The sequence below is a fragment of the Manis javanica genome, chromosome 8 (assembly GCF_040802235.1).
Source record: "Manis javanica isolate MJ-LG chromosome 8, MJ_LKY, whole genome shotgun sequence".
NCBI classification, from domain to species: domain Eukaryota; kingdom Metazoa; phylum Chordata; class Mammalia; order Pholidota; family Manidae; genus Manis; species Manis javanica.
This window is the reverse complement of record NC_133163.1, coordinates 81,169,419-81,183,781: the sequence shown is the minus strand read 5'-3', so window position 1 is coordinate 81,183,781 and position 14,363 is coordinate 81,169,419. Positions and strand designations below refer to the sequence as shown.

The 14,363-nt window shown below is 36.5% G+C and overlaps 2 protein-coding genes across 2 annotated transcripts; both read right to left on the bottom strand.

The window, feature by feature from the left end:
* Window positions 1-7,653: 7,653 nt before the first annotated feature.
* LOC108393056 (olfactory receptor 11H7-like) lies at window positions 7,654-8,723 on the bottom strand. The gene is given in 4 exon segments (XM_017653655.3): window positions 7,654-7,827; window positions 7,830-7,919; window positions 7,922-8,247; window positions 8,249-8,723. Coding segments are annotated over 4 exon segments (867 nt in total). The 5' UTR covers window positions 8,611-8,723; the 3' UTR covers window positions 7,654-7,738.
* Window positions 8,724-12,515: 3,792 nt separating this feature from the next.
* Window positions 12,516-13,508, bottom strand: LOC108393055 (olfactory receptor 11H6-like). The gene has a single exon (XM_017653654.3). It carries the CDS (start codon window positions 13,506-13,508, stop codon window positions 12,516-12,518), a length of 993 nt encoding a protein of 330 aa, XP_017509143.3.
* Window positions 13,509-14,363: the final 855 nt, after the last annotated feature.

Sequence of the window (14,363 nt, the reverse complement as noted above, 5' to 3'; positions counted from 1 at the left end):
ATATTTTTAATGTACAATTCTTTCCAAAATGATCTATGAATTCAATACAATCCCACTCAATCTCCCTGGTGGCTTTCTTGGTAGAAATTGGCAAGCTAATTTTTAAGTTCATATAGAAATGCACAGAACGTAGGCTAGACAAAACAAAGTTGGGAGCGTAACACTACCTGATTTTAAGACTTAAAAAGCTACAATAATCAAACCAATGTGGACTTGGCATTAAGTTAAACAAAACAATGGAACAAAAGAGATTCCAGAATTAGGCCTATACATTTGCAAGACTGATTTTCGACAAAGGCATAAAAGCTAATCAGTGGTGAAAGGTAAGATTTTTTTTTACATACATGGTGCTGGAATAATTGGGTACTCATAGCCAAGAAATTGAACATCAATATTTCTACACCTCATGAAGTTCACAAAAGTTAGCTCAAAATGTGTCATGGTCCTAGATATGAAGCCTAAAACTATAAAATGTATAAAAGTAAACATACAGTAAATTCTATGTAACTTTGGCTTATGCAAAGATTTCTTAAGTGCAACACCAAAAGCACAATCCAAAAAAGAGCAATTAGAGAAATTGGACTCCATGAAAATGAAAAATATCTGCTCTTGGAAAGACGCTTTTAAGATAATGAAAAGACAAGTGACAGAATGGGAGAAAATATTGGCAGAACATGTATCAGTTGAAGGACTTAGCATATATAAAGTCAATAATAATCAATAATAAAACAAATGGCTCAATGAAAAAATGGAAAAGAGATTTGAACAGACATTGCACAAAACATATATAGGTGGTAAATAAGCCAATGAAAATATGTTCAACATCATGAGTCATTAGAGAAATAAGCATTAAAACCATGATAAGTTATCACTATATATATACAAGAATGACTAAAATGAAAAAGACTGACCATACCAGTATTGGCAATGCCATTAAGGAACTGAAGCTCTTGACATTTTAAACACTGCTAGTGTGAATGTAAAATGGTACAAACACTTGGGAAAACAGTTTGGCAGTTTCTTAAAAAGTTAACATGCATCTGCCATTTGATAAAGCCACTTTACCCCTAGCTATTTTCCTAAGAAAAAAAAATGCATATACCAAAGACTTGTACACAGCCATTCCTAGCAGGTTTGTTTATAATAATAACTGGAAATAACCCAAACATCCATCAACAGGTGAATGGATAAATTCCTCTTTGAGTTGAACCTGTTTGGAGACTTACTAGCCTCATGTATCTGGATGGCCCTGTTTCCTCCAAATCTGGGACATTATTTCTTTGAATTAGCTTTTTGCTCCTTTTTCTCTCTCCACTTCTCTGGAACTTTCATAATGTGCAAGTTGTTTTGTTCGATGGTGTGTAGGCTTTCCTCATTTTAAATTTTTTTCTTTGTCCTTCTCTGACTGATAATTTCAACACATGCCTTCAAGTTCTCAGTTTCTTTCTTCTGCTTGATGCTCTCTATTGAATTTTAAATTTCATTTATTGTATTCTGTAGTTCCAGAATTTATTTGGTTCCTTTTTATGATTTACATCTCTGTTTTATTTCTCATTTTGTTCACTTAGTATTTTTCTGATTTCATTGAGTTGTCCATCTGTTTTCTTGTAGTTTGCTGAACTTCCTTAAAATAATTATTTTGAATTCTTCATTGTGCAATTTATAGTTCTACATTTCTTTGGGGTTGGTTACTGTAAAATTACTGTGTTCCTTTGGTGGTATCATGTTTCCTTGCTTTTAATTTTCCTTGAAGTCTTGCGTTACGATTTTCACTTTTGAAGGAGCAGTCAGTTCTTGCAGTCTTACTGGTTTCAAGAGAGAAATATCTCTATTAGTCAGTGTGAGTAGGTATTTTCTCTGTCTAGCTATGGATCAGTTTTCTGTGGATATGCCTGCTCCACACTTATTCTCTCTTGTGGAGGGAATTCTTAAGATTGTATGACTTTTCTATATCCTGCGAAGCTAGCCACGTGCTGACAGCCTCCCAATTGTTTTCTATAGGGCAGTGCCCTGAAACGCTCAAGTTTGTGAGTTTTCCCCAAATCTCACAGAGTTGGGCTGGTTTTCTGTATTTTCTATATGTGCTTTCCAGCTGTCCATAAATGCACACATTCACCATCTGCAGGAATGCATGCCAGGACCTGGACTTGGGGTTGGGAGTGGGGGGTGGGTGAAGTGTGTAGAGCACCAGGGGTGATGATGGGCTAGATGGGGTGGTCTGTAGGTGAGGTGTTCCTAGTGGCTTGTGCGTTGGCTTCTTGATGGAGTCCTTGGAGCATTAGTATGGTGATTCATGCGTCCCTTTGATGAGTTCCAAGCTCTAGTTGCTGTGCTCCCAGGTTCTTAATAACCCCTCAGTTATGCAGATCACCTCAGTATTCTGGCTGGGGTGAGAAAGAAGGGGGTCTCTTGGGCAGCACCCCAAGTAGCTGGGGAAGCTGGGAAGCTTTCACATTGTAAAAAAGGCATCCTCATCTTGTTCTGAACTAGGGGGAAAATTTTCAGTCTTTCATCATTAAGTATGATGTTAGCTGTGGGTTGTTTGTAAGTGAGGAAGCTTTATCATGCTGAAGAAGCTTTCTTCTAATCTTAATTTGTTGAGTTTATTTTAAATCACGGAAGGGCATTGGATTTGTCTGCTGATTTTTCTGCATCAGTTGAATGATCATGTTTTTCGCCCCCCTCATTCTATTCAGGTAGTGTATTACATCAATTGATTTTTTTTTATGTTAAACCACTCTTGCATTACTTGAATTTCTTACATTAAACCACTACTGCACCCCACTTGGTCATGGTGTCTAATCCTTTTAATATACTGTGGGCTCAACTTGGAAGTGTTTTGTTGCACATTTTTGTACATATATTCATAAGATATATGGATCTGTAGTTTTTTCTTCTGATGACTTTGATTTGGAAGTGATATGGCCCTGAGTTTTCCTTTTTGGACAGATTTTGATTACTGATTCAATTTCTCTACTTGAAAGAAGTTTATTCAGGTTTTCTATTTCTTCTTGAGTCTGTTTTGGCACTTTGTTTTTAGGAATTTGTGTATTTTGTTTAGATGATCTAATTTGTTGGTATATAACTGTTCATAATACTCTCTTTTAATCCTTTTTTATTTCTGTAAGGTAAATAGTAATGTCCCCAATGACATTTCTATCTTTCTTTTTAAAGTAGTTTGAGTGTTCTTTCTTTTCTCCTTAGTCCTGATCTTTTCAAAGAATCAACTTTTGCTTTTATTGATTTTCTCTATCATTTTTCTCTTCTCTATTTTGTTATCTTTGTCCTAATCTTTATTATTTCTTTCCTTCTGTTATATTTCAGTTTAATTTCTCTTCTTTTTCTAGCTAATTAGGGTTAAAATTAGGCTATTGATTTCAGATCTTTTTTCTTTATTAATGTGTATATTTACTGGTATACATTTTCCTCTCACTGCATTGTTTTCCCATTAATATAGATTTAAAGTTATTACTTTATGCATTTGTATTTTACATGGTGTAGAAAAAGAGAAGAGTTACAAACCCCAAACACAAGAATATTGGCTTTTATATTTATCTATGTGCTTTCTTTTATGAGTGCTTTATAAAATATTTTCATATGTCTTCAAGTTACTGCCTTTTGTCCTTCCATTTCAACCTGAAGGACTCCCTTTAGCATTTTTTTGTAGGGCAAGTTTGCCATGATTCTTGGTTGAGTTTTTTTCTTTTAACACTCTAAATATGTCATCCCACTACCTTCTGGCCTCTCTGGTTTCTGATGAGAAATTGTCTGTTAATCTTATTGAGTATCTCTTGTTCATAATGAGTCAGTTCTCTTTTGCTGCTTTCAAGATTCTTTTATTACTTTGTACTTGACAGTTTGATTATAATATGTGTCAGTGTGGATCTCATTGAGTATATTCCACTTGGAGTTCATTGAGCTTCTTGGGTGTATAGTTCATGTGTCTCATTACCAGGCAGTTTTGGACCATTATTTCTTCAAATATTCTGTCTTTTGCTCTCTCCTCTTCTTCTGGACTCCCATTATGTGTATGTTGGTATATTTGGTGTTTTCCTACAGCTCTTTTAGATTCTTGGTTTTACTTAATTCTTTTTTTCCTATTCCTCAGACTGGATAATCTCAACTGACATATTTTCAAGTTCACTTATTCTTTCTTCTGCTTGCTTGAATCTATTGTTGAGCTCCTCTAGTGAATTTTTCACTTTCGTTATTGTATTTTTTTAGCTCTAGAATTTTTATTTAGTTCTTTCATATATTTTCTATTTCTTCATTGATATCCTCTGTTTGGGGAAATTCCCAGGAATATGTGGAAGCTCTTCAGAGTCCTTATTCTTCAAAGTAACTATCTCCTCAGGTTATTCTCAAGGATTTTCACTGTGTCTGTTATTTATCTCAATTGATATACTTTGTCCTAGGTGGCAGTGGGTGGTTCATTTGCCTTTTAATGTTTTTGAGGAATGCCCTGTACACAGCTGTTTTTCTGTCCTGAGAAAGTTCCAGGTTTAGATGAAATAAAGGTAGGTCCTCTGTTGCAGTCTTTCAGGGGGACCATAGACAGGTCAAAATAGATAACTTTTGAGATAAAGGTCCATTTTGTTTTCTCTGGATATAGGAACCAGTACCGGAAATATGGACTGCTGTCTTTAAGACTGCTACTGAGCTGAGAAGGCAGGGGTGTGGAAAGAGCACGTTAGAATGCCACAGTCTCCTCCCACATTTTATTTGCCTTTTTCTTAATGAAGCATTCACTTGGTTTCTGTAAATCTTTGGCTATTTCCCAGAGTTCTAATAAAGCTGATTCTGAAAACTTTTGCCAGTTTTTTCTGTGCTTCTGTGGAAGAATAGGTCTTTGGAGTTCCCTATCCCATAATTTTTATTTAGAGATAAATAAGTGGTAAAGCTGAATAAATGCAAGAGAATGATAAAAACACCCCCACCCCAATCCTTTTTACTGCATAGGAAGACTGATGTAGTTGGGGATGGGCTCATAGGAGGCTTCTAGAGTGTTGGTAATATTCCATGTTTTTTGTTTGGGTGAAGGGCACAGGCATTTCTAAATTTTATATTCTTTAAACCTGCATGTACATTATGTAGACTTATGTATGGTATATTATATGATAAAAAAAGACTTCTGAGATTTATTATTGCCCTTAACAAGACCCTTCATAGAACTATTTTTTTTAAAGTAGCTTGAACCTATGTGGAAACAAACACTTTAAAACAATATGTATCTAGCAACAGGTGAAAAACGAGCTATGGTTCATTCACATGAGAGGACAATATTAAACTATGAAAAAGAATGAGGTATATTTATTTGTATTGACCTGGATAGAAGGTTTCAAAATTTTAAGAGAATAGAGAACAGCTATGAAATAGTCTGTATAATATAATCAGCTTAAAGCAATTAAAATTATTATATATGTATACATTTGCATTCTTGTATATGTATAGAAATTTTGACCAGTATTAAACTGTTATTTGTGGAAAGTGGTACTGTGGGGAATGAGGGTGGTAACTTTTATCCTTAACTTTATACTTCTATGTATTGTTTAAAAATTTTATGACAATTTTATAATAGAAACACATATCAACATGTAGTTTTAAAAATAGGTAATTCCTTAAATATTAAAAAATGTAAGCAATCAGTTAGTGGTTTTGTGACTAAAATATACTTGATTCTAGTGAGGGCTGATTCAAGAACTAGCTGACTCATCCAATTCAAAACTGTTCTTTTCTCCACCTGCTTACCATGAGTCAGTCAGTCAGTTATCATGCTAGATACTGGGCTGAAAAGATAGATACTGTCGTTATCCTCAAGAGCTTATAGTCTAGGAGAAGAGACACAGACACATAATAGATTCACCTTAAAGAGTCTGTAAATACAATGATGGAATATGACCTGGGGTATTTAGATGCATTATGGAGGGACACATAATCTAGCCTGGGGATGTTAGGAAGGCTTTCTGGTTGAAGTAATGTCTGAGTCAAATCTTAAAGAACAGGTGTTTGACAGGTGTAGCTACATATTCAACATCCAGTAAGTTGCAGCATTAGGATACATATGAACTATTGAGTTTTATGCAAAATATTTTCTTCTTTCAGCTAATGAGTTCAACAAAGTCACTAAAATGTTAGTGCCAAATTAAGGCAACACCATGATTTATATATAGCTCAAGCTTGTCTTTAGTAGCTTCCCATGCACATTATCTGATTCCTTTTCCCACCCTTTTTAGATTCACCTTTCCCCCTGAAGCATTGTGTTCTCCAGTTGACAAAGAGGATTTTCAAAGAGATACCTTTGATTTTTCAGGTGAATGATTTCTTTCTTTCTTAGTTACAGCAATGTTTAAGCATTTGCACTTGTAACTATTTACTTAATTGATTTGGACTTAGAAGGTTATAAACACAAAGAAGCTTTACCTTTTCTCACCATGTCTACTTTAAACACTTTTCTGAAGTTCTGGTTGTCTCCACCTGAGGATAGTATCTTGGGCCAAGTGATAGCTTTTCTGATTACTTTTAGTATTAATACGTGGTTTCCTTATCTGGATATTAGAAATTCTAGTATAGTCTGAAACAAAAAATTTAATTTGTTGTCCAAATTAAAATTTATTCCTCAAGATTTAGTTTGACTCATACTTGATCTATTTATTTTCCTCTGCCCTTTCACACCTCATCCCCCATATTACTTCATTGCCTCTGGTTACTCAAGGTTTGAGGTGGAGAGAGGTAAAGGCAGGAAGGCTTTTCCTTGACTGGTATTGTTGCCTTATGTGTTTGGCAAAGGTTTGTATGTTGATTTTTCTCTTATTGAGTGCTTTCTTTTTTGGGGGTGGGAGTTCTCTAAACTGCAGTTCTTTGATGTAGGCAATGCTTATGACTTCTTTCATCACTGGATTCTGCTGATCCACTTCTCCAAGTACTACATTTGGGTGGAATCCCTTTCAAAATGGTTCAAGTTAGTTACCTTCCATTAGCTATAACTAGGTCAAATATGGGTATTCTGTATTTTATTATTGGTGGGAATTCAGTTTGCTCCTGTTGTAGTCCATTTCTTTCTGATCTGCTTTCAGAGTTAGCTCTTCTACAGTATTTAAGCTTTTTACAGGTATGAATCAGGGACAGTGCAAGTGCTCATCAAATCTCATGGGACAAGGCCAAGCCAACTTCTCTTGATGTGATCCTCATTTTCTTTATGGGAAATGCATAGTAACAACCCATTAAAGATACTCTTACTCATGGCTTCAACCAAATTTCCAATCTCCCCTTGTACGTTGTTGATGAGGATGAAGAGCTAAGAATTGTGAAGTTGACTTTACGATCTCTTAGTATATCCAACATTGATGTGTGGGATTTCTGTAAAAAATTCAGGACATTTTATATGTTGTGTCTTTCTAATAAAGTGTTAGACAGCCATGTAAGCAAATAACAGTTTGATTCATATCTCTTAACAAAGTTGTGGGGACAGAGATTGCACATGAAAAAGTCAATACCTTCCTGGAAGTAAATGTTAAGATTTTAAAGTTACTTTTACCATGTATTGGGAAGCAATCTTTCCCCATGGAAACACATTTATAAAGCTAAAAGCACATCAAAATATGATCAAATACATGATAAATATCATTTTGCAATGGTGACTTGCTTGGTGACTATGAATAAAGCCAAGTCAGTTTGGGCTGGAAGAAGAAGATTGTTCTTCTACTTGCTGAACAGAGTCTTTGGGTTTCACAAAACCTATTCACAAGGTTTGGATAATTCTTATTCCACAAAGGACCCAACTGAGGGCAAATTTCATGTCTCTGTTGCATATGCTATAGATAAAGGGAATAAGACTGGTGTCACTACAGAATACATCAGTGTGACAGCCTTTTGCACAGCAACAGAGTTGCCAGATGTGGGACTCATATACATCACCAGGTGGTTCCATAGAACAGACACCCCACAACTAAGTGGGATCCACAGGTAGAGAAGGCCTTTTGCTGCCCAGCTGAAGAAGGAACTTGAAGCACTGCCCTGAGCACCAAGGTATAGGACCCCAGGATGTACAAAATGGTGAGTATTATGATAAGAGAGCTCACAGAATGGCATCTGTGCTCTATGATAGGTGTAGGAGCACAGGATAATGCCATCAGTGGGTCCACATCACACAGAAAGTGATCAGTAATGTTGGGACTACAAAAAGGTAGTTGAGAAATGAAGAAAATAGGAACTGAATATCCAACGAAACCAGTGAGCCAACAGAGACACCAAAATGTCACAACTCTGTGCGGTTGTGATGGAGGGATAGTGCAGTGGATGGCAGCTGGCCAAGTACCGATCACGCGCCATGACACAGAAGAAGAAGCATTCAGTTGTGCCCAGGGGAAAGAAGAAGTAGAATTGAGTAAAGCAACCAGAGAAGGATATGGTCTTGATTTTGGAAAGAAAACTGACCAGCATGTTGGGGACTGTGCAGTTCACATACCGGATCTCTAAGAAAGAGTTGGCCAGGAGCACATACATAGGAGTATGGAGCCGGTGCTCCCACTTTACTACACAGTTGATGGCCATATTCCCAGTCAGAGTCAAGATGCAGACCAAGAAAATCACTGAGAAAAGAGTGACCTGCATTTTCCAGGGACCAGGAGAGCCCAGCAAGACACACTGTGTCACAGTAGATGTCCTGACTTATTCACGGTTCCCAGCCTGTGGAGAGAAGACAGATAATGGAAAGTCACTTCACTACTGAGGCATTTGAAACTTTTCTTAGGACAGGGAGTTGATTTATGAAGGCAAATGTATTAAATATTCTAAAACAAGTTTTGAATAAATCCTGATCAATTCTGAATGAGACCTTTGGCCCTAATTCTTTGTAAGTGTGCAAAATTTTCTTTTGATATAAAACATTTTGAAATGGAGGCTAAAATAATTTATCCTATATCTAATTTTTTTCATTAAAAGCTGTTCATATATAGCAACTAGGGCTATTCACCACAAAATGTGAGGACACATATGCTGTAATTTAAAAATAGATTTGATCTGATACTTTTTACAGATTTGGATGCTCTGAGCTTTGACATTATATCAGATTCTCCCCCCATCCCCTTTCTTGAGATACTTTCATTAGGAGACTTTATTTTCTATCATTTTTTTCATGATACCAGAAGAAAATTGACAAGGATCTTCAGATAATAATTACCTCTTTATGTATCTTGCCATTTTCTATTTAAAGACATTTATATTGCATTACAGCTCATTTACAATTGGGTATTTAATCCTTCTATTTTAGCAATGAAAAGTCACTATTACTCACCCCATGATAATTAATTTCACATAGTAATTTATCTTCCTTTGTATACATTGAAAGTCTATGTCTTTAAAGGTGAATATAATGTGTGAGATACAGTGAAGAAAATTAAAGTCACCGAGAGATTGTCTTCGAGAGCTCTTCTTACTGTTATCACAAGTTTCCCTTAAAATTTACTATTTGAAAGATTTTAACTATTTAAAAAGTAGTTCCCAGTTTTCAAAATAACAGAAAACAAGGCAGTCAAAGATGTTTCAAAAAGAATTGTTTACCCATATTTCAAAATTTGACCTTATTCCCTTTATAATACCATCACCAAAGATGTCTTTTTAAGAATTTAATACAACTCAGAGAAAAGAACACAATGATAGCTTTAACATATTGGAAATCTCCAGAATTTTTTTAAAGAAGATACTTTTAACTTTTGACTGATAAGAGGATAGTTTTCCTTAAAAATAATTTTGAAAGAAGTGGTATAAATAGAATATTTATAGTACTCACTGAACATAATCAAATAGAAAAAAAACCCTTCTGTTCAGTGAGGCTATATTAGGTAAGATAAATATATTTATAATGATGCAGCTATTGCAGGCTCACTAAAATTAGCAATAAATAGGTGAACTATGATGTACTCATCCAGAAACAAACATAACCTTCCTATTGAGTTGGTTGTGTCAAAGCAGGCTGTAGTTTTGTGAACAAGAAAACCAAGAAGGGAAGGAAACTGAAAGATGGGGATAAATTCTTTTTAATTTTTTAAACTAGGATGATTGTGAAGAGCTATACTAACCTGCATGATGATTATTTTGGTGAGATATGAAAAAGTGGTTCCCCACTATGGGAACTCTGCTTGCCAACAAGAGACCTCTTTTCCCAGCAAGACAAGAAACTCGTGATGCATAGGCCAGCCACTTACTGCTTGCAAGAACAGCTACAATGACTTGAGCTCGGATGCACAGACTTTGATTCCAAATCAAAATACACGAGATTTAGCTCTGTATATTTGAGTTATAGATGGCTCTTTTTGATGTTAAAATAATAATAACAAAAAAAATCACAGAAAAACTATTAGTCAGCCATAGGGAAAGCATGGTAAATGGATTTCACACATAATTTCCAACATAACTGTAAGAAGCAGTTCTTAGTATATTAAGCCTATGTGAATCTTAGTCCTCACACACTGATTTAATTTTACCCTGAACATTTTTTTAGATGCCACTTCTGAAGGTGCACATGAGTAATGGAATAGACAGAGGGGAGAGCTGAAAGAGGAGAATCCTCCTCCTCCCCACAAAGGAGGTTCTCTCGGTTCAGTCCCAGTGGGTAGAGCTAGTTCCTTCTGTTTTGCTCAAAATATATATAAAGTCATAGCTCCAGCCACTTCATGAGAAGGGAAAGGCCTGTGGATCACTTTGGCACTGTTTAGTGCACTTATTTTGGAAAACATGAATTTCAAGGTGATCTAAATTCTCTGAGAGGTTTTTAATTTTTTTTAGTTCTTGAGTTGAAAGAGAAACTAATATTCTTTGATACTCAATCCCTTGAGCATAATAAATGAACAAGTATATAGTGAAGAGGCCCACCTGTGGTGTATAATGGCAGCAGTGCCCATCAAAAAAGAAAACATCTATTATATACCATGAGGCCTTCCTAAGTCAGCCTTGGGAAAGTCCATAGAGAGGTCAGAAAGATTCTCTCCTTCACTGACTTTAATGTGGAAACCCTGTGCGAAAGGTTCACACGTGGATTATTTCATTTGCCCTGCACCATTCTAGTGGCCTATTTCCTACGGAGGGTATTGAAACTATGTGCAGGTCTTAATTTATGTGTCATTTTAGCCATTGCTGAGAATTCTCAGGTATCTTTTCATGTGTTCCAATAACTTTCTATACTTTCCCTAGTGACTTTCTTACTTATTGCTTGGTGGTTTCATTAATATTTTTGATAAGCTGACTCATAGGGATTCTTAAAATAATGTGCTACATTGACTCTTGGGAGCTCCTGTGGTCTTCTTAAGCCTAAGAGGGATTTTTTTTTTTTTGCCATGGGATATACAAAGCTCTTAATTAACTGTCTTCCTGAAGGGACAGTTTTACTAAAGAAAATAATTTTATATCACCCAAATATATGTGTACCATGGAGCAGAAAGTATAATTTGTGATCATTTGTAAGATAAAATTTTGAATTTCAAAGAAATATTGTCTCCAAATGCCCCATGTTTTCTGACTGCTGTTGCCAAACATGCTTTGGTGGCAGGAAGTCTTTGACGAGCACTGTATTAGAGTATCTCATCACCTAACATCAGCACACCTATCTTCCTGGCACACCTAATTTAATTCCCAGTATGGGCATAACCAAAAGGGTGCGTTCTCATTTTAAGTAAATTGGCCCCTCAGCTGATGGCTTTCCTGTTTCTGCATAGGGTCTTGGCACAAAGTGGAATTTGTTCTTGGCATAATTTTCTCTGCATACTTTTCTGACTGATACTTTGACCTCTAGCTTTCTGAGAGGAATAAAAATAAAAATAACTTTAGGGCATTGTTGTTCCATATTACAAGTGAAACTGGAATTACCATGATTGATTTGGGGAGAAAGCACTATGAATAAAGATGCTTATTTGGGAGAAAATGTACTTAAAGTAAAATAAGTAGGTTGATGATTGTGAAGTGCAGGGCTTAGGCAGTGGATCAATAGGACAGAAGACTGAATGGAGCAGACTATTGGATGAAGGCTTTGAATGGCAGGATGAAGAGTTTGTATTTTATCTTTAGGAGATAGAGGTATGAAGAATATTCTGTTTTTGGTGTGACCAAGCAAGGGAAAATGTCCATTCCTTGATATGATTTTTTTGGTGGCCCTGTGACTCATTCTTTCTAAAGATATTTATTTTTTGTATTTAGAAGATTGTACCCTCTCTTGAAAGGCTCCAGGTACACATGCATTTGATTCCTTTCACCACTTAAGATTAAACCAGCAAAGATACATCTCACACAAAAAGAATATATATATATAAAACAACACCATGTAATTACTCAGTGAAGTCATGCCTGTTTAAAATGTTTTATTGAGCATTTATCATTGATGAGCTGAACTTGAAGGAAACCATGAAACATATCTCTCTCTCTACTAAAGTGTGAACCAGAACAACACTCACCGAAGCCATTTTCTATACTTGTTTTAAATAACTAAGGTCAGAAGTGACAAGTTCTTCTTCTCTTTGAAAGATGTCTCAGTTGTGGTTAATTCTTAACCCCAGAACTTTCTTTAGGGCATCTTTCATGTCTTTGTTTCGGAGGCTATAAATAAGGGGATTTAAAAGCGGAGTCACAGCTGAATATACCAAAGTGATGATCTTCTGCATTCCTGCTGGGTTCCCCAATGTAGGGCTCACATACATCAACATAAGGGTTCCATAGAATAGAGTCACCACCATTAGATGGGATGCACATGTGGAGAAAGCTTTAGTTCGACCAGCACTAGTGGGAACACGAAGCACAGCTCTGAATACTAGAATGTAAGAGCCCAAGATAGAGAAGAAGGGTCCAAAGATTATCACTGAGTTGAAGGTGTAACACATAAGCACAGTGAAAGGAGCAGGGATGCAGGCCAGCATGAACAATGGGCCTGGGTCACACACGAAGTGGTCAATGATGTTGGATCCACAGAAGGGAAGCTGGGAGATAAGGACAATGGGGACTGGATAGCAGAGAAATCCACTCACCCAGCAAACACAGACTAGGATCACACAGAACTTCCCAGTCATGATAGAGGGGTAATGTAGTGGGCGACAGATGGCCAGGTACCGATCATAAGCCATAGCTGATAGGAAAAAACACTCTGTCATACCCAGTGAAAAAAAGAAATAGAATTGGAGGAAGCATTCAGTGAAGGAGATGGTCTTGGTCTCAGAGAGTATGTTGACCAGCATATTTGGGACAGTGGAGGAAATGTACCAGATCTCTAGGAAGGCAAAATTTCCCAGGAAGATGTACATGGGTGTGTGAAGCCACTTGTCCCATTTCACTGCACAGACAATAGTCCCATTCCCCAGCAGGGTCAGGAGATAGGCCACTAGGATTATTGAAAACAAGAAGCTCTCCATCTCCCTTGGACCAGGGAAACCCAGGAGGATAAACTCAGTCACAAAATGCATTGTTCTGTTCTCGGATCCTAAACCTGTCAGTGAAACAGAAGTAACAAAGGAGTGAATAATAATGAACATTGTAAGTTTTGCTAACAAATTGCTTGAAAATGTGCATAGGATTTTTACATACATTATCTCATTTGGTCTTCCTAATGACCTTTTGAGCTGTAGAGTGGTGTTCTTTGTCGCTCTCTTTTACAGGTAAGGAAACTGAAGTCAGAGAGATTTAAGAGGTTTACTTAAATGCGCAAAGCCAGTCACTCCTGGATACACTAGCTCATGCGGAGATTGGCTTGGAACAAAGACCACTTCATTTCAAATAGTCCTAGGGCACTGAGTCTCATTAATGTTGCATCTTCCATGTAAAAGTCATTACCCCTTGGATATCCTACATACAAGTATAAACTTTGGATACATCCTTTTACTTTGAAACAAAATTAAGTAAATTGGAAGTAAAAATGGCTGTTAAATTGCCTTCATCAGAGTTTTATATGTAGAAGTACAGTAAAAAGCAGATAAAAATGTAACTATGTGATAGGAGTTTTGAATCCTGCCCCCACCCCCCATTTCGCTGCTCTTGGGGATGAGCTGCAGAACCCTTGGGATTCTGTAAAATGGTTTGAAAATCACCTCTCTAGCTCCTTCTAGGTCATATTCTGCTAGGTAATATCTGGATTTGTGGAATAATTTCAGTCCATTCCCCTCTTGAGGAACTCTGGTCTCTCAAAGTACTTCTTTATATTTAGTGAATCTGTCTCCTTTATTACTTCTATCCATTGATCCTGAGACTCCCCTTTGTTGCAGCTACACAAAATAAATCTAATTCTTCTTTTATTATGGTGATGGTTGGGGGTTGCTGAATAACAGAGGCAGCTATTATATTATATCCCCTGTACATGGTTTCTTTTGGAGGCCCTCATTTTCCCTGGCTTG

What these genes read in the sequence shown, in the direction of transcription:
- LOC108393055 (XM_017653654.3), bottom strand. Translation starts at nt 13,508, where the DNA reads ATGTTCATTATTATTCACTCCTTTGTTACTTCTGTTTCACTGACAGGT.